Source organism: Cornus florida, unplaced genomic scaffold, assembly GCF_030987335.1.
Source record: "Cornus florida cultivar Cherokee Brave unplaced genomic scaffold, ASM3098733v1 CherokeeBrave_3.0.0_Hap2_Chr04, whole genome shotgun sequence".
Classification (NCBI taxonomy): domain Eukaryota; kingdom Viridiplantae; phylum Streptophyta; class Magnoliopsida; order Cornales; family Cornaceae; genus Cornus; species Cornus florida.
In genome coordinates this window covers 70,576,646-70,597,989 of record NW_026775574.1, presented here as the reverse complement: position 1 = coordinate 70,597,989, position 21,344 = coordinate 70,576,646, and the positions used below count along the sequence as shown (strand labels likewise).

At 33.6% G+C, this 21,344-nt stretch overlaps 2 protein-coding genes across 2 annotated transcripts; one reads left to right on the top strand and one right to left on the bottom strand.

The window, feature by feature from the left end:
- The first annotated feature begins 307 nt into the window (after nucleotides 1-307).
- LOC132303482 (phosphoacetylglucosamine mutase-like) lies at nucleotides 308-9,816 on the top strand. The gene is made up of 9 exons (XM_059800755.1): nucleotides 308-528; nucleotides 649-911; nucleotides 1,448-1,567; nucleotides 4,815-4,957; nucleotides 5,050-5,295; nucleotides 5,883-6,301; nucleotides 6,393-6,568; nucleotides 8,933-9,029; nucleotides 9,387-9,816. The coding sequence occupies exons 1-9, from the start codon at nucleotides 468-470 to the stop codon at nucleotides 9,539-9,541; spliced, it is 1,680 nt and encodes a 559-aa protein (XP_059656738.1). The 5' UTR covers nucleotides 308-467; the 3' UTR covers nucleotides 9,542-9,816.
- A 6,094-nt stretch (nucleotides 9,817-15,910) lies between these two features.
- LOC132303481 (uncharacterized) lies at nucleotides 15,911-16,435 on the bottom strand. The gene has a single exon (XM_059800754.1). It carries the CDS (start codon nucleotides 16,343-16,345, stop codon nucleotides 16,043-16,045), a length of 303 nt encoding a protein of 100 aa, XP_059656737.1. The 5' UTR covers nucleotides 16,346-16,435; the 3' UTR covers nucleotides 15,911-16,042.
- Nucleotides 16,436-21,344: the final 4,909 nt, after the last annotated feature.

Below are 21,344 nucleotides of genomic sequence, written 5' to 3'. Positions count from 1 at the left end.
TTTGCCAAAAAGTAAAGTGAAAGTTTTAGCGGGATGGAAAATTGCCCTAATTATTATCTTGGAAATTTTAGTCCAAAAAATACTCTATTTATTAGTTAATTAATTAAGTTTGGTAAATTAATGATGGGATGGTAAGTTGGTAATGTAGTGCTATAACAGGCGTAAGATTAAATATTTGGAGATGCTAGAAGAGAAATTTCATTGGAGAGGTTTACACAAGTTAAATCGAACAAAACACCATTAATTAAACATATTAATTGTGACGGCCCATTTAAGATCCGAATTTGATTAAGGTCGACCCAAATTGGAGTTCTGTTGACTGATGATCGTCTATCGCTGCGTGGTATGTCAGTTACCGAGCCATACATGGTCTTGGTACCAACAGCATAGTGTTACAATCATACAAAGCCGTGCCATTCGAAGCTCCCAAACCAGTTTTTCTCTCTCTAGAAATCTTCGACAAAAAGATGAACGAAACACAGCGATCAATCTTCATCGAATCGTCTGCTCGTTTCCCTCCCCCACAAGGTCTGTTTCAAACCGTTGATTTCATGTCAAACACTTCTACTCACGAAGTGTTCGAAGTTATTGATCATGATATGACTGTTTGACGTTGAATTGATGTTGAATTTTGAATTTGATCTGAAGGAGTGAAGCTATCATACGGTACGTCTGGGTTCAGAGCCGATGCATCAATCCTCCAATCGACGGTGTTTAGGGTTGGGATTTTGGCGGCATTGAGGTCGCTAAAGACCCAATCCGTGATTGGAGTGATGATCACTGCTTCTCACAACCAAGTCTCCGACAATGGTGTCAAAATTGCTGACCCAAGTGGTGGCATGTTGACGATGGAATGGGAGCCCTACTGTGATGCCCTCGCCAATGCCCCTGATTCTCAACATTTCGTCCAGGTCCCTCTCTCTATCTCTATCTCTATATATACACACGCATATGTTCATATCTATGTATGTATTTGTGTATACACGCACACCAGACACCCATAACCATGCGTGTTGTGCTTAACTAGACACAAACACATTTATGCAATTTGCAGGTTTTTTTTTTTTTGCCAATGAATTGAAGAGGAACGAATGGTTAAAGAACGCCCTTTTAAACACATACACTTGCATATATACTGCGTATTTAAGTACGTGTCCATGTATAAGTAGGCATATATATATACACACACCCTTTTATAAGTTTGTCAATGGCTTGAAGTAATTGGAATGGGTAAGCCTCTATTGTCTTCATACTGGGGTTAGGATCTTATTGATCTCCCTCTTATTCTCTCTCTAGTTTAGTTGACGGCTTGAATAGTGAGAAATTGGTAAAATTTTACCATAGAATTGGTGGTACATATGTGTTCTTTTGCTTTTATTGATTGTATAGATGTTAGAAAATAATTTGATTTTCCTTTTATTTATTCTCTCTCTTCCTTGTAGAACAGTCGTTAGATGAATTTGTTAAGAAGGAAAACATTCCGCTTGAAGGTTCACAATCAGCAGAGGTAATGCTGGGAAGAGACACAAGGCCTAGTGGAGAGTCTCTCCTCGAAGCTGCAAAACAAGTATGACTTCCTTTTAATTATTTTACGTCAAAAAAAAAAAAAAAAAAAAAAAAAGACAACCCTCTTAACTAACATGAACTTTTATGTAAATTTTTTTTTTAAAAAAAAAAAAACATGTGATTCATTATTCATTAAAAAGGTATATAAATTAAGTAGTATATATTTGTTTCCTAAACAAAAGAGGAATGTGGATGGACACACGCAAATAAAATGAAAAGTCTGTTATAAATTAATTTTGGTTGATATATGAGAAGTTGATAAATGAATAAGTAATCGATCAATCGATATTGAAAAATGGGATGATTGACTATTCTTAAAAAATGTATATAGAAACTAAAAATGCCATTGACATTTATATAGTAGTATAGTTTTGCTAGTTCATATTAATCCATAATTACATGCTTCTAATGCAAGTGGACCTATTTTGTATGGCCTCCAATTGAAATCGCTGGGATTTCAATTGGATGCTCCAGTCTATTGCTATGCTAGTAATTGTGAGGCCCAAATTCTTGACTTGGGGACACCAAATGCCTCTATTTTTCCATCACTTGGATAGATAGAGGGGGAGGGGAGAGCTTTTAATTTTTTCTTATTGTCAAAGAATTGAACGGTGGTTTTATTGTATTGTCAAAAAGTTGAATAATGAAAGCAGCTATGGGGTGCCTAATTGAATTGATCAAGTCATGTAAGAACAAGCTTCAAGTCTATTATTTGTTGGGATGCCTCCTGCATAGTACATCACTGCACTTCCACTTGACACTTGACTATTTTTTTTAATTAAATTGATCTGAAGAGCTGATTTTCTTTGTAAATTAAAATTTGAAATCTCAGTTCCTCAATGTGTTTCTTTGTTCTTTTCACCTATCTATCCCTTCATCTTGTCACTTTTTCCTTTCACATCCTGCTTTTGACATCAGTGTGCACTTGTAATATGCACCTTCAATTCTATAAGAGTGGTTAGGATTCAGTAAATTTACATGGGCCAATTTGTACTATATTTAATAATAGTAAAAAAAGAAATAGCTTTTCCATGTACTTATATAATTACATACATATTATATATCAGGTAGGGGTTAGGGTCATTGCTTCCTTCAAGGTAAAAGTTTGAGTGAAAAGCGTGAGGCCTCAGATTCAAGTCTGAGAGCAATCAACAATTACTATGTGCAAAATAATGCCAAAGTTTTCTTACCAATGCTTATTGAGAAATATAGGACCGTAACCTTAGAGGTGGTGAATAGGTCTAAATTGATTAACTGATGGATTTTTTTTTTTGATAAGTAATTAACTGATGGATTTTAACAACTTCTTCTTCTTCGTGATCAATTCATTCATCATGATCATAATCCATAAATCAGTTCAACTTACTATAACGACAATAACGACAATTCAAAAACTAAACTAAGTCTAGGCGTAATGTATAAATCAATTAATTCATCATGATCGTAATGCATATTAAAATACCTAAACTAAATAATTCACAATGAACACATGATTTTTATGTGAAAACCCTAAGGGTAAAAGCAATGGGACCTAGTCTAGGTGGATTAACTCTGCATTTCCACAATGTGAAAGAGATTTTACAACTAGGTCCCAGAAAACCTCTAGTTACCTTTTGAACCACACTCTCTACTCAAGTCTCCAAGTCTTCTGCTCCTCGAGCAATCTATTTCTCCACTAGCGCTTTGATATCCACGACCAGTTGTCCGAGTTTTTTGTTCTTCTTTTTTGTCCTGTTGTAGGACTCTTCAGTAGTAATTCGTAAATGCAGTAGAAGTTATGATCAACACCTCAAACCCACACTCTCACCATCTAATGCAATGATGAAGTATGAATCAGAGAACAACTCTCGCAGAGAATTTGCTAAAATGCACTCATTTTGAATTATATGCTTAGAGATATTGTATGTAACTGCTTGTGTGTTTTCCAGAAGATAGGTGGTACACCGAATTTTGCATGTTTCAATCGGTGGAACGAAGTGTTGATCGATCCACATAGAAATAATAGCCTTCAATTGATCTCTTGATCGATCGAAGTGCCATGTCCTATTCATATTAGGATTTTGTTTAAGGCAATTTCCAAAAACATGTTTATGCATTTCAAATATTTTTTTTTTATGGATCAAAATATGTAAGTATGAAACAATAATTGATGAATGCATGTATCCTAATGGTGAATTTACTTTTTTTACCTTTGATGGGGTAAGGACCGAAACCTTAGGCTCTTATAGAGAGTGTGTTCTAGAACTAGAGGGAGTGAATATGTCTTGATGTTAGTTTGAACTAATCATAACAAACATTTTGAATTTTTAACTAAATTATGTAAATTTAGTTAAAAATTATGTAAACATTTTGGACCAATGGACACCAAGTTTTTTATGTGGAAAACTCAAACGGGAAAGCCATGGGAGCTAGGTCAATTAGATAAAAAAAATTCACTAGGTTAAAGTTCAAATACTTCAGAATTCCTAGTTACCTCTTGACACATCCTAATCCACGAAAATTTTCACTTGAGTCTCTAGGCAAACAATTTGCACAATCAATAGATTTCACTCCCCACAAATCTGTTTCCTCAATAGCGATTTTGATCTCTAGACCAGTTGACCACTCCAATCTTGGTCTGATAACTTTGATGGAATGATTGTTGGTGATCAAACTCTTCAAATCAGCTCCAAAACAAATATGTGTCAACACACTAATATAACACTTATCAATCTAATTATGTAAACTAGGAAGTTCCCAAAAACGCTTTTGATGCATATCAACTAGGATTTTCCCAATCAAATCATGAATTCTTGAAACACTAATGCATGAACCCTAAGTTGGCAAGTGCATGGTAGTGTCAAATTTACCTTTGTACCCTTGGTGTCGAAGATTACGCTTCTAGCCTTGGTTGAAACTTGAATTCCATCTTTGACCATAAGTTTTAACTAACTTGAGACTAACTAACTTTTAAAATTCTAACTAAGCTAAAAAATAAAAACAAAATTACAGACTCTAGTTTTGATTCACGAAATATGTTAACCTACGTCCTATTTACTAACACCTCTAATTGTAGCTTTATCTTCTGAATATGCCATTGGACATTAGGTCAGCAACTAACACCAACTTTTAGGTATCTATCTTAAATTTAAACAAAAATACAGACTAAAGCTTTTATAACGTAATTTTCCACCCTAAGTTCTATTGACCTAATGCATATTATATATTTATTATATATGTGATCGCTTTTGATTGATGCTCAATTAAAGGGAATCGAATCAGTAGTCAGAGCTGTTGCCACTGACATGGGAGTCCTTACAACCCCACAACTACATTGGATGGTTCGCGCTAGAAATAAGGGCATGAAAGCATCTGAACTTGACTACTTTGATCAGCTTTCGAGCTCATTCAGGTTAGTTTTATCAACTGGTGTTTATAGTTCAGCAGTTTGTGTTAAATGGATTTCAATATTAGATATTTGCTTAATGTGTTAATGTATGATAGGTGCCTGATGGATTTAATCCCTCAGGAAAGTGTAATGAAAGAGATGAATGACAATTTGATTGTAGATGGGGCAAATGGTGTGGGTGGAGAAAAACTTGAAATTTTTAAGAAGATGTTGAATGGCCTGGATATAGAGATACGCAACTCTGGTAAAGGAGGTGTGCTCAATGAAGGAGTGGGAGCTGATTATGTGCAGAAAGAGAAGGTTGTTCCATGTAATTTTGGTCCTGCTGATGTTGGGATAAGGTTAGCCATCTTCCTATTGTGTAATCTTCTCAAGTGTGACTTCACTTCATAGAATTCTCTTATATAAGCAACTACTCTAAATTGTACTTTTGTTTTCAAATTTTGTTTTTATACACGTATATGTTCATTACACTTATTGTTAGAGAAATGTTGAAAAGTACATAATAATTTGAAATATATGTGGTTCTTTTTTATGTATATCTATTTTGCACACTGACTTGCTCCTTGATATGGAGTAAAACATTTGTATCTGTTGGCAAAATACTGCTGTTGAGAGCAGCATATCTGATATGCACGTCATGTTTGGCTAGATGGTACAGTTCATTTCCAAGTTATAGTTGATAGCCAAATCATTGCTGTTAAATTCACTAAAGCTAGATGATAGTTGATATATCCTTATTTTCTTCAATACAACCAATTTTTTGGTGATAATTTATTCTCAGTTGGAGCTAAAACCAAAAATTGACGAGGCCAAGTCCCAAGTTAAACTTGCAAAATCTTCAAAGCATGCTACACTTTTGTTGTGGGGTTTGCTAATGGTTAACCAGAAACAGGAACTAACTACTTGGATGGGCTTCGTGTTACAGGTGTGCAAGTTTGGATGGAGATGCTGATCGGCTTGTATATTTCTCAGTGCTATCAAATAGTAACAACAAAATTGATCTTGTTGATGGGGACAAGATATTGTCTTTGTTTGCTGTTTTTATCAAGGAGCAACTGAGTATCCTCAACAACCACAAAGATGAAAAAGTAAATAAATATTATCAAGCTCGTCTAGGTGTTGTACAGACAGCATATGCAAATGGGGCATCCACGGATTACCTGAAACACTTGGGCTTAGAAGTCGTGTTTACTCCTACAGGAGTGAAATACTTGCATGAGAAAGCAGCTGAGTATGACATCGGCATCTATTTTGAGGCAAATGGGCATGGAACCATATTGTTCTCAGATAATTTCTTATGCTGGTTAGAGGGTAGAAATAATGAGCTTTCTTCAACGTCAAAAGGTTATTTCTCATTCACCTTACACCAATATTATGTCTTGCTGATATAGTTTTAAATTACTAAATTTCATGATTTATTGATTGCACGTATCAGGATCAGAAGAGCACAAGGCTACTTTGAGATTATTAGTAATCAGTAAGTTGATTAATCAGGCGGTGGGAGATGCACTGAGTGGGTTGCTTCTAGTGGAGGTCACCTTGCGACATATGGGATGGTCAATCCACAGGTGGAATGAGCTTTATCATGATTTACCTAGTAGACAGCTTAAGGTTAGTCTTTTGAAGAAGTTCTATGAATGCTCTCTCATCTTTGTGTAGGTTTCTTTCATGATAGGATTGCTAATATGTACGTAGCATGGGTTAGTTTAGAGATTAACTATTAATTCTTTGTAGTTGTATCAATTCATGAAAATAATCAAATCCTGAAAATACAAAAGCTTTAAGTGCAAATATGCTTCTATAGTTCCTGAATTGCATTGACTACTTTGACAACACAATGGAGCAGCAAGTTGGACATCTAATAGCTGACTAAATTGCTGCTGAACTCCTATATGCTTGTGCTTAAATATTTTATCAACTCACTGTGGAGTGAGCTCAATCAGAATCTATTGTATAGGCAGTTTTGGTTTGGTGTCTTACATGAATCCGTTAAAGGATAGAGTCCTTTGGTATATTTCTTGCCATCTTGATGATTCTTTTTGACCTTTTCAACTTTTTGCTATCTGATTCAGGGGTAAAGCTAGAAATATTAATTTGTGGGTTGGGTGAAACAAATAATATTTAGTTAAAATTTTTAAAATTATAGAATAATTGTAACAAATTTTCTTTACAATACAATTCTTAATATATATTCACAAGAGTATGTCTACCATGAGAATACTCTCACAAAGTTTGCATTCTTGTAACTGTTAAATAATAAACAGACCTCACAGCTTTGCAATAATAAGAGTGTCCTCATGATAGTGTTTTCCTGTTCTTGATATAATCTATAAAGAGAAAAATATACAACTACAACCTTTAAAAAAAATGAGAATACAACTTAAATAAATAGAGACAAGAAATAGATGACAGCTGATAAATACGGCTGTCAAATGTTGAGCATTCATTTTCTTCTCTTGAATTTTAAAATATATAACAAATACTAAATATATATATATGTGTGTGTGTGTGTGTGTGAATTGAGTGTTGATATGTTGTAGCAACAAGTACAACAATAGTGGACATTTTTTTCACTAGATTTTGATTTTTTAAAGCTAGACTAAAAATGTTCAATGGACTTTGAAGAGGCCACATGTAATTTTCTTTTGCAAAGTCAACCTTAATAACCATTAATAGGTAACCATAAATAGGGTTTTGAGAAAATTCTGATTTATTCTTTTAGGATTGCTTACGACCATTCATAAATCATTGGTACAGACGTTGGAAATCAAACAAACTTCAGCAAAAAGAATAGTTTAGGCATAGCGAAGTTTAATTGCAAAATTGTTTGTGAACTGAGGGTTTATGTATCCATTTTTTTGTTGAAGGACAGCATGATGTCACCTTACGGTGGGAAAAAAGACTATTTTTTTTGTCATTCTTTTCCATTAGTCCCAGCAGATGGATTCTGCCTTTTCTCACTTCTGGGATTGGGGAGTGGGCCTTACAATCAAGGTCTTCCATGTCCACCTGTTATGACAAGCTCAATTATATATCCCAGTAGACCCACAAGCACGTTATCTACAGGGCGCACAAAGCTTAAGCTTAAGATCACGTCAGATTGTCTCTTCCATATCTAGGGGACTGGGGCCTTGGTGTGTGAAACTAAATTTCTAATACTTGTCTTGCTTGCTTAGTTCTGTTGAACCTTCAGTGCTCTGTTTCTTAACCTCGATGATAATTTTTTTTATTCCACCGACCGTTCTCTCTTATCCACTTAATCAAAATGGAATGTGGAATTTTAAAGTTAAAGTAATGATGGGATAGAAAATGCATTATCCAATGTACGGCCTCCACAGGGTATTGGGAAGGGAAGACTGGAGTTAGCTACTCTCAGATGCAAAGCCTGCATTCCCATGCTTCTGAGTCAAATTTTATTGTTGCACCAGGGCAGAGGGAATGGCCCTTCAAAAGTGAGATATGAAGAATGACTTCTTAGACCTGAAAATCATAGGTAGATTATGTCATATAAAGATTTAGCAGCTGTGAAGTTGTTGATTCTTAGGAAATGATTCATACCGAGTAGGAATCTTGCTGTCAGATTGTACATGTTTATACCACGTAAAACATTTGTTTGGTTAATTTGGAATTGTGAAACATTCACTATGACTCTGTGAGCATAGTAATCTCTACAATTTGGTTTTTAGTGGTCCCGAGTGGATAATGTATCAAAATTGCAAAGTCTCCCGCACTTATACAACTTCAATTTCTCCTTGCACCCATTTAGGGATTAATAATCTCACCTTAAAGGTGTTTTTCTAATTTTTTTTTTTTTATTCTGGTTTTTGAACTTCTATTATAACTTGAATGGGGGTACGCACCAAGTTGACTAACGAACAACTTGCTCTTTTAAGCATTCTTTTTTGAAAGTAAGATCGTTGATTTTCAAGTTGGACATTGATGCCTCAACTTTTGTCGTTTTTAATCCATTCTCAGGTTAAGGTTCTTGACAGAACTGCGCTCATTACAGCAAACACAGAGACTGTGGTTGTGACTCCCCCTGGCATTCAAGAAGCCATCAATGCTGAAATTGGTAATGCACATTATAACTGAAAGTTGATTTCTTAAACTAGGGTACCAATTCTTACTCTAATATATTGATCAGTTTCATTGTCTTTTTGTTCTCTATCTAATGTTTGGCCAGATCTTATATCTGTACCATAACTAAATTAATACTGTGCATGAGAGCTATTCGCTCAAGAATACAAAAAAAAACCTTTATGTGCATTCCAGATCCTTCAAGTAGTGCAAGTGTTGGTGTGCATATGGCAAAACTTGAACATTTATTTTGTTAAATGATAATTACAACTACAAAATGTAATAATGTTATAAATAAGATGTGGCATCAAATGTTACTTATGTGGAAATTCTATTTAATTTGTTTATGCAGCGAAGTACCATCGGGGCCGTTGTTTTATACGACCATCAGGTACAGAGGATGTTATACGAGTATATGCAGAGGCCACGACCCAGGAAGCAGCAGACAACCTAGCTAAATCCGTAGCACAACTAGTGGATCAGTTCCTTGGATTTGGCAGCTCCTAATAATTTTCTTCCGAGATGGCTTCTCACTTCATTTCAAGATGTTAATCTATCATTTTTATGAAAAGAAAAGTCGGTTTGGGGAATTCTAACAGGTACCTTCCATGAATTATTAAGGGGAGCTTTGTTTTATTGCAGAACTCGGAATTTTGGATAAGCTTTGAGCATAAATTTGTTGGATGTAAACTAATATTGAACTGCAAGGATAGTTTCTAGTTTCCATGATGTGTCTGATGAGATTCAATTATTACATCAATATGATGTTTTTCAAATTTTAAGGTCAGCTGCAATTTCATCGGTCCTGTATATCGAAGGAACCACTGGTGACTGGTAGGATTTAGTTGTGATCGGCAACTAAAAGTATGAGACATCAAAAAGAACTTGGCAATGGCAAAAGGAGGGTGTTTGAAAACAATCTATCAGGTTTCTTGCAGTTGGTTGAATGGGGTCGGACGAGAAGATGAGTTTTCTAAGCACCGGCGATAGAATTGACCTCACTTACATTTTCCGTCGCTGTTCTGACAACTCCGGCGGGGTAGAACATAGACCCACCAACTGAACATAGACCCTTGGTACACCTGTACCGAACAATTTTTCCCATCAAGTGGTCATTCTATGTAGCTTCCCAAACCATTGCTAAATTCTGATTTTTGCAAAGAATTATTCACTTTCCTTGCATGTATTACGAGAAACACTCTTCTATATATTACCTTTCCTTGCACGTATTACAAGAAACACCTTACATATATGAAGTTGTGAATTTCATTAAGTTACGTTTGGTGTGCAAGAATGAAAAAGAACATTCCTTATAGTCATTCCTTTATTTGGTTTGTAATTGTTAGTGCCTCTTTTGAAATGGAAAAATTTTTAGATAAGAAATTCTGATGCAGAAACGAAGTCAATTAAAGATGTAAAACAATTATTGTTTTCCCGACAAGTATTCGATGGAATACAACAAACTTTCCCAAATTTCAAAGCCACCATTGGAATAATTGGAACTTCAAAGGCAAAATCAAAGAAACTTTTCCGTAGATTCACATCATTGAGGCTTTTGGCTCCTTGTCTGTGTTATACAATTGAGAGAAATTGAAGAATTAAGATTGTGTGTATGGGAAAAATGGGTCCGCAGAGAGGTTAGAGAGAGAGAGAGAGAGAGAAAGGAAGACCTTGGAAAACATAAATATATTGGTCAGCAACTAGAGGGTATTTTAGTAATTTAGATAAGTTTGTTAGTGTATTTAACGGTCCGCTACTAAAAGCATTCCCAGTTGGCTCCTTCCTTTTCATTATACACTTTAACTAAAGTGTAGAACCACATCAGCAATTGGTTCAACACTTATTTTGGAGACTTGAAGTTCTTGTTGTGCACTCATTTTTTCATTCTACACTTTATTATATTATTATTTTTAAAAAAATAAAATTATTTTTTCAAATTATTTTTTTTTTTTCCCAACAGTTTTTTTTTTTTTTTCGGAAAATAATCCCAACGGTTTTATTCTCAACAACTATAATAGGCTATAATTGTGTTGCTCCGATTATATGTTTAGATAAAAGATTTTTTTAAAAAAAAATAATATTAAAATATAATAATATTACATATATAAAAGAAGAAGTGCATTACATAACTTCCTGCAAATAAAATTAAACAATAAAACTCACGAAAAAAATATATATATATACATTAATACTTCCACACATGAAAAAAAAAATAGTAAACATTACAATTAATTGCCCCTTTTGTATAACGCGCCATAAAATGTAATTTTTATATTATTATACAAATTAATTAAATCATTATGTTGTGAAGATGTTTAAATTTTTTAATCTAATAAAATGTTATTATTTATATTATTATGCAAATTAATTAAATTATTATGTAATAAATAAATAAATTAAATTGACAAGTCAAAAAGTACAATATTTTTTTTAAAAAAATAATTAATTAAATTCTTATACAAATTAAATAACTCTTTTTATTTATTTAGGAAAAATGACTCCTTTTTAATTAATTAAATTATGACTCTTTTATATTAATTATTTAATAGAATATACATAGAAAAACATACACAATAAACCTTAAATAAATGACATACAATAATTATTCTATACACCATCACACAATATCATTTTTGCATTTTATATTATTATTCATACACAACCAACATTGTCAGTCGCTACTCTAGTCTCTATACGTGTAGTGTCAAGTGTACAATATGTAATAGGGCCCACGAGTGTGGAATAGCCCAACAAACACTTGGCTCTCCACAGTAGTAGATATTATACAAAGTTGGCTTCTGCGGGCATGTTGTAAGAGGAGAGGTATGCGTAATAATGTTCATTTTTAAGGGAGGTTCCTGTAATTGTGGTAATGTTATTGGAGATCAGTGTAATTAACCCCTTAAATATATATATACATACATACATACATGTATGTATATGTATGAGAATGCATGAGCACTACGAGATGCGTACAAACTGAAAAACAGTCTTGCACCTAAGCAAAGCAGTCTACTGCACTCTGATAAAAACCTACCTTTGTTAAACATATATTTAGAAGTTGGTGTTCCTCCAGTACCCAACAAGCATTTGAATATTCTTTTGCATCGAATTTAAACATTTTTTTGGGTAAAAAAATTTAAACAGACACAATTGAGATCTGAGAATCTAGCATCAAGATTGAGGTAGAGAAAATCTAAAATGAATTCAACAATTCAAAAATCAAACACATATAAGAAACATAAACAAAGAAGTTCATTTTAGTGAAGTCTAAGTGCAATTTAAACTAAAGATGCAGACCCAAACAAAGGCCTACATAAGACTTCATTTTAGATTAAGCTCAGGAAATTTATGCAACAGAATTTCTACAAACATAGTAAACCAAATATATATATATATATATATATACACACACACACACTCTCTCTCTCTCTCTTTAAGAGTGTACTCTGTTGACTGGAGAATCAATGATCGCCTCTAATATGTTGACTTACACTGTTTATTTATAATTTTGTTGAGTTCATCGAAGAAGATAACAACCAAGAAGGGCCCATTATAGGTCAACATAGATCAGGATTTTATCACAACTGGTGGGAAGGGAGGCATCTAAAGATGTGTTCTATGAAATACATTCCATACAGAATTAGAAAACTTGAACATTACATCAAAGAGTCGACTTGTATATTTCTTCCAATTTTTTGAGATGTGTCCAACAGCTTTTAGTCAACAATTCAAAACTTGTAGCTCTTGAATCCCCTTGGGGCCATCCCCCATAGAATTTTCCCGGTAATTGCCTGGTGCATGTGGGACGGGGGACTGCCCAATGGTGGATTATGGGATGCTCTAAGAGGCCCGGCACCACAATCATTGTCAAAAAAAGATGATGAGGAAAGCAAGTACATTCTGTGCTTCAGACATCCTTAGCAATCATTTAACATACATCAAATTTACACCTCAACATTCCTATCTGTCCTACAAAACAATATCATAGTACAAGCTCTCACGAAATACTGCTAGGGAAAGAAAAGAAAAAAAAAAATACGCAATTGTGAATTCTTCTCACGATCATAAATCACCAGCAAAGGTTAGATGATTGCGAAAGAACCTAGAAAACAGCTTTGTAACAAGCTCTACAGGCTACAGCACTGTAAGAATCAAAGACCGGAGTTCCTAACAACAAATATCAAAACACTGTGGAAAATATAAGACAGATTGTAGGCACAAAAAGCAGCCATTCAACTTCCACAACAGCTAATCAAACCTATCTCCAATTACAAATATACTATTGACTAGCAATTGCATAAAAAGTAACAGAAATGTAAGACTCACTATAAAACCTACAAAATAAAATGTCGTTGCACGAAGAAAAAAAAAAAAAAAAAAGCCAAATCCCGGAAATTGGCCAATATCATATACCGGAACCTCATCTTTATTCTTTGATAACAACAAAGATCGCAAAACCAAAACAGTCAGCAGTAGTTCTGGGCCGCATCCCCATTTAGGCATATATACATATATTATGAATTCTTACTTATCAATATACATACACACACCACTATAATAAAATATCCTTCCTAAATCCATTACAACTGTTCACATCTCTTTTGCTCCCACCATCCACATGTAATGCCCTAGAGCCCTATGGGCTAGCCAGAATATAGAACATTCAGATCATAGACAATTAGAAAAAAGAAGTTCAGCCCCTCGAGATGTGATAGTGTTTGAAAACTCCACCAACACACCTGCAACCGTAATACCAAGCATCTTTTGCATGATGTGAAGAACTCGGAATTGAGCACCCCATGAACCAGACTCTGAAGTCAGATCCTAAGGCAGACAAGAGGCGGCAAGTCTACCTAAAAGGCTTGGCAAACTCCTCTTCAGTTCATAGTTCGATCAGATCCTTAGGGGTGACTATGGTACATGGTAATCTTTGCACCCATGACAACCCCGTGGCACCAAACATATTGGAAATCCAAGTAAGCTTAACATATACCTCAATCAATTTTCACATTTAATTCATAGCTCAACCATATTCCCATTAACATTTCATATGCACACACGATGATTACCAAATCTATAGTTGCCAAGCAAAAAAGTACCCATTAAAAATAACACAAGTGTATGAGCACATGCAACCACCACTCTACAACCAGTCCAATTGATAGTTATGTGTGCGCTCTGGTTGTGTGAGACAAAAAAACAGTTTGGATAATCACAGCTTACCTGTAGACAAATTAAAAAACTAAGCATATCCTTCATAAAATTTCTGGACATTTTGATACATTTGTGAAGCAATTAAAGAAGAGCAACTTATCCTTACAAGAATCGTTATACTGCTTAGAAACCGCATTACTGACCAAGTATGCATCTTTATTCAATGCTGCCGTATTCATAGCAAAAACTTTTAACTTAATGCTTTTCTTATTAAAGATAAAATTAAAAAAAAATTAAAAAAATTGCACATGCAATTTCCTACTGAAAGTTAGCCAACCAGCCAAATGATTAGATAGACAATTTAGCTTATGCTATAAAAAATCAAACAAAATCAGTAGTACTTACCAAGCTGCCTTACTATTTCTCACAAGCAGATATATAATTTCCTATATATATATATATATACACACACCCACTAAAGAAGCACATGCAAAGCACGTGAGCAAATGTATCATTGTTCGATTTATCCATTTGAATTTCACAAAGGTATATCAAATAAGTAACCAATTTTTAAAATCTTCCTGTTAGAAATTAAACTTGATTGTAGCATTTGAAACCTCTAGCTTACATGACCTAAAAAAGGTGAAAGGTGTTGGGTACATACATATATATATATATATATATACACACCACAAATTAAATGATAAGTATTAAGAACAGTATGTTACATATAAAAATCAACAAAAATAGAAGAGAATGATTATACGAATATATATTTGCACTAAATTTTCCAAAAAAGATAAATATAATATATATATATAAAATAAAATAAAAAATAAAAAATAAAAAAAAGAGAGGAAATAATTAGCTTGACAAGAGGTGAGGCACGCAATGCATTGTCCTAAAGGAAGAGTGCCCTCCCTATCGTGCAGGTGCAATCGGATCACTAGTCCTCCAAGATACAACACCCAAGCTCACAACAACCCTTCTTTGGGGGCACGTCCTGAGGGGGACAATAAACCAAGTCGAAGGTGTCGAAAGATGCCCACACATGGTTAAGGGGTGTCCACACATATAAAGGTAAGGAACTTCGCTCACAACAACCCTCCTTTGGGGGCACATCCTGAGGGGGACAACAAACCAAGTCGAAGGTGTTGAAAGATGCCCACACATGGTTAAGGGGTGTCCACACATATAAATGTAAGGAACTTCACCCCAGGCGATGAGGGACGTCACACTTTTCTTGGTGGAAACCATGGTATTAAATGTAATTGATAAATAAATAAAAACATAAGAAAATGTATAATATACACATACCCACACAAACGTCATCTTGAGTAAACAAGTGAAAATTAACATATTTAAAATAAATAAAAACACACACACACAAAAACAAAACAAAACAAAATCAGTAGTACTTACCAAGCTGCGTTAATATTTCAATCATTATTCGATCATGTTCAAGTTCATCATTTCACTTACCCAAAGAACTAAAAGTACCCTCCTTTCATGAAAAAAGAGGGTAGATAAATAAGTTATGTTTATATAACTCTATATGTGTGTACATAAAGCATCTCAGTTCTTTAGTAAACAAGTGATAATTAATATATACATATATATATATATATATATAAAGCATCTCAATTCTTGAGTAAACAAGTGATAATTAACATAAAACTGAAGAAACCAAAGCTGACCAGATAAAGAGACGCTACAAAATACAACCAAAATTAGGGTTTAATCATTCTTTCAAGTTCAGTGAATCATACAAAATAAAAACGGCTTTTCCATATTCACTCACAATTCAACTCATAAGGATGGGTCTCCTTCGTTTCTCACGTCTAGCTCTTGTCAGAAGACCACACGAAACTGAGGCGCGTCGGAGTCACTGGCCGGCATTATCTCCCAACGGCAGGGTTCAAGGTCGTCGGATACGGGGCAGTACCCGGCGAGCGTAACCTTATCAACCGATGCGGCCACCGACCCGAATTCGAATACCGTGACGTCAACTGGGGGGTCGGGTCGAGACACCTTCATCGCGCCGTTCATGCCTGGTACTTCGGTATTTGAGGGTGATGATTTGGGTTTCGGGTCGGATTTGGTGTCGGAGGGTTGAACTTGTTTGTTGCCTTTCCACCAAGATAGAATCCCCATGGCTGAAGATGATGAGAGAATGTTTTAGGGTTTTTTTTCTGTATGTAGCAGAGAGAACATTTGGCTTGAAAGATAGCTGGGATTTTGATTTTGTGAACTGACGGGAATGCCCCTTTTGTTTGAATTTGAATGGTAGTTGGGAGATTCAATTACCAAAAATATTTTTAGAAGGCATTAAATTAGTGTATACTTCTTTTTTTAAAAAAAAAAAATTTGGTGTATAATGACAATGATTTAAGTGAGATTTCCATGTATTCTCTTGCAGTGTGTTGAAAGTGATCTATACTTGGCCACGTGCTTTTTCATTTAAAAAACATTGAGATTGTCTTTGGTAATTACATCATTATTTAAAAGCAACATTTCACCGTCATTTATAAATAATATCATAAGAGTTTAAAAAGTAATACCATCATTTATAGGAGGATAACATCACCACTTAAAATAAAAGTAAAAATCATTCTCACTCTCAAAATAAAGTATGCACATAATGCAAACTAAATAATTTCACATATAAACGTAACTCAATTGAACGTATCATTTATATTATTATTTGAAATTAAAATATTTTAAAAATACTTTAACAAGTTAATTTAAAGAATTTAAACCATGATTAAAGTCACTTGGATTAACTTTAGACAACAACAAATAATGAAAAGAGTCACATTTTTTTTTTCTTCCAAATATTAAAAAAAAAAAAATCACTTAGGTATAAATTATTTTACATATCTTTGAAAAAAAATTGGCAAAGTGTAATATTAATTGCCACACTCACACATTCACCATCAAAAAAAGGTATTCATATAATGCTGAAAAACTAATAATCACACATAAATTTAACTCAATTCAACATATTATTTTTATATTTTTTAAGTTAAATTTTATCATAAAAAATAGAACATAAAAAAAAAATAGCCACATGTTAATTTAAAGAGGATTTTGAAGGGGATTATGAGGTATTTGGCTGTCAACCATCTTTACTTTTTAAGTAGTGATGTTACTTTTTTTACAAATGGTAATATTATTTTTTAAACTCATATAATGTTATTTATAGATGGTAGTGAAACGTTATTTATAAATGGTGGTGTAATTGACAAACACGACCTGAAGAGCTATTAAATGAAGCAGCACGTGGTCAAATATAGACCACTTAGGAGCTTACTGCAGGGGACCACATGGGAACCCACTTCAGAAGACTCGCACCCTCTTCTGCTTCCTGTTTTCTTGCTCCTCTATGTTTGGTAACTTTTACTAGTATCATTTGACTAGTAGCTAAATGTTCTCGAGACCAAAATTGGAAGCAATAATTTGAACAAAACATGCTTTTGAATAGTAGAATATTATTGAACAAACCCCCAAAATAAACATCTCTTGTGGGTCAAAACAAAAACATGAAGCAAAAGCAATTCCCAAACATGCCTGAATAATGCATTCCTTTATTTCGAATGATGAAATAAATATTAAATTGAATTAATATCACGGGTTAGCCTAGTGGGTGTGAATTTGGGTGGCCTCATGAAGCATCGCGTTTTAGGTTTGAACATCTAAGTAAATAATTTTCGTGTATATCAACTAAGAAAAAAAATATTAAATTGAATTGAATTAATAATACACTTTTCTCTCTTATCCAAACGTCAATTATTCCAATGATTACGCATATACATTTCAAAATTATTAAGGTCATTGGACCTAAAGTCACACAGAGCGAGAGGGTGGGAGCATGGCGTGGCTGCGTGAGAGCGTCAAAGTCTAAATTTTTTTAGAGCAAGAGCGTCCGTATTTAGTTATATATATTTGTTCCACTTAAAAAATATATCAATTTAATTTGATGAATTTTTAATACTAAATATATATTTATAATTGTTTTAATTAATTATACGAAGTAGTTAAATATTTTAACTCTGTCAATATATCACAAGTGCTAAAAGTTAGCCTAGTTCCTAATGTGCTTGGCTTGCTTTCTTACTTGCTTTTTACTAATCCTTCTATCTATATTAGTCATCCACCCGACTTTTTAAGAAACAATGCATTACTTGTTATTAGGACTTTTTAATCGAACACACAATTAATACATTATTTCTCTTTTAAAATTATCAACTTATTATTTTAAATTCAAATAGGTATGTTACTAGGTTTTTAGTATTTGAAAACTTAAAAGAATAATTATAAAAAAATAATATTATTTTGTTTTGACTTTTCATATGAACATCCTAAATAAAGAGATATTAGCATACAAATATATTTGCATGTAACGATTTGCGGATTGGAAATATGAATCCTCAAGCTTAACTCAAAATTTGAGAGTTCAGGGCGCACGAAGAATGGCTACTCCTTTCACAAATTATGTCACTTAGAATTGGACACAATTTAATCAATAATGAAATACTATCTTACCACTAAAACAGTAATAATGAAATGATCACGTACATTTAATAAACTTTAAAATAAATTAAAAATAAAAATAATTTATCAAAAAAAAAAAAACTTTAATAAAATGAAAAACGGCTTCAGTGGCATCTTCGAAATCAATATCTCGCTATATTCCTTTTTAAATCCTGGGTAAGATATGTAAACATCATTTAATAATACTTACTTTCCTCTTCAAACTTTAAATTTGATGATGAAGCAAGAAAGGCATTCACAGTTTCACCTTGACACTAAAATCACTCTTACCACTTGATAACTATAAATGATACATCCACCACTTATATATAGGCATTCTTCTTACTAGGGTTAGTTTAATAAGATATATTGTCTAGAGCTTTGTATGTCTATCTACTTACAAATTCTACGGAACTCTCTCCCCTTGTAGAATTTTCTTCAATCTACCCCATTTTGACAGACTCGTGACTTGTAATAGATAAAAAAGCGAAAAACAAAAATTTCTCAGCTTCTCTCCTGCCCGAACACAATCATAATTTAGATTTACAGGGGTTTCTACATGCTTTGGGATTGTTTAAAACGATCTTAATTCTTCCTCTTTTATAGTGTTAACTTACGATCTCAAACAGACCCAAAAATTTCTTCTACTCTCTTGCTAACCGGACACCTTCTTCTAGGGTTTGAATCGCGCATTGTGATTGATTAGACGACAGATTGTTAACTCTATCCGCCTTCATATCACTCTCCTTCTAGCTGTTAGTTGCAAACAACATCCTCACCATCCCATGTCAGCAATTCCAAAAGTCACATCACAGCTTTTGCTTTCCGAAAATAGGCATTCCATCATACTAGCTCTCTAAAAAAAATTATTAATTAATTATTATTATTTTTTTAACTTTTTCATAACGACGACATTTTCAACTGCTATATTCCTAACCATTAATATTAAAAATGGTGAAATTGTTTCTCTTTCAATCAAACAATATCTTTGCAAATTATTAAAAAAAGTTAGGATTACTTTTATAACTTTAAACAATATATTATCTATTATGGACAAAAAATAAAATTAAATAAATAAAACAAAACAATTAAAAATAACTTAAACAATACAATATCCTGAATTGGAATAACAAAATAAATAGACTAAGGATTACAAATGCACTGATTGTGGCAAAATTTTAAAATTTAAAGCAAAAAAAGTTTTATAAAAATAATTTTTAAGGCAAAAAACAAAAAATAAAAAGGTTTTTTAATTTATTTTTTGCCCAAATCAATTTTCTTTTTGGACAAAGAGCTCAAAATAAGGCACTGTTTATTGACCTTGCTGTTTGATTTCAAAACAAAAGAAAAAAGTTCCCAAAAACCGACTCTGTTTTGGCAGCGAATAAGACTAAAAAAAATTACAGCGATCGGGCTTGGACTCATGGAATACCGCGAGCCCTTATGAGCCCACCTATTTTACTTTAGGCTGGTAGAGCGCTGCTGAGCTGTTTGGCTCGCTGAAAGGGCCTTCCGAGCCAGTTGTGGATGCTCTAATAAGTTTTCTATTTGTTATATTTCCATTTTTTCTTTCGTCATTACCTTGTATCTCATTTCATTACCCGAAAAACAGATATTTTCATCATATACACCAAAACTAGAAGAATTCTATGACCCTGAGGTATAATTAAAAAACGTATAGAGAGAAACTTAGTGTGGAAAATTGTAAGGTATTGCAATTGTACTCAATTTTGGTTGGGTAATATCAAGCTTTTCTATGGGTATTACCCAGTGCCCAGTCAGTAGAGCGACCAACTCTTCGAGCGAATGTGCTAGTGTTTGAGGGACTAAAATTCTCTCTTGCGCAACAGTAAACCGGTCCCCTTAAGTTAGTAATGCACATTTAAAAAATGTTGTGATGTTAGGCTTGCATCCCGAATTTTTATCCGTGTTTGAGTCCTCCCTTCCCTAATTTGCCAGAATATATATATACACACACATGTATACGCCAAGCAAGAGATCTTTTTGACAATGTTGATACCGTGGAGGACTTTGAACCATCGTTCACAGTTGCAGTATGCGATAACGGTTGCAATCGCAATGTAACAAAATCGGACGAATATTAACGTAAACTGACCGATTCATAAAGGTATATAATAGTATCGAATCCTTGAAAAAGGGTTAAGAACTGAGCAACACGTCTCACCATACTTTGAACCCATTTATTTCACCATACACTTCATTTATTCATAGATTGTTACATTCTTTTGCTGGGAAAAATATTCTCTATCGATCAACATATACTTGATCTCATGTTTGATCAACTTCTAAGAAAAAAATTAAAGCAATATGTTCCCTAAGTATTGACTTACATTCTCTAAAATTTGATACACTGACCATAAGCACTCCAAAGTCCCCAACTAAACTTAAAAACAGGTTTTGGAACACTTCTTATGGCTGTCTCTGTTTTCAAATTCTATAAACATTTTAAGATCACTAAACAACGTTTTTGTCAACCGTATTACGTTTTTCTTTAAACAATTCAAGTTTAAAAAACAGTATCCTCTGTTTTTTGTCCACAAAACAAGCTCAGCATTTTTTAGTGTTACCAAACAATATTTCTGTTCCTTGATGAACGACA

Bases quoted from the DNA above. Each gene is read 5' to 3' on its own strand.
- LOC132303482 (XM_059800755.1), top strand. From the start codon at position 468: ATGAACGAAACACAGCGATCAATCTTCATCGAATCGTCTGCTCGTTTC. The intron at 912-1,447 runs GTCCCTCTCTCT...CTTGTAGAACAG, and splicing joins ATTCTCAACATTTCGTCCAG to TCGTTAGATGAATTTGTTAA. The intron at 6,302-6,392 runs GTTATTTCTCAT...TGCACGTATCAG, and splicing joins GCTTTCTTCAACGTCAAAAG to GATCAGAAGAGCACAAGGCT.
- LOC132303481 (XM_059800754.1), bottom strand. From the start codon at position 16,345: ATGGGGATTCTATCTTGGTGGAAAGGCAACAAACAAGTTCAACCCTCC.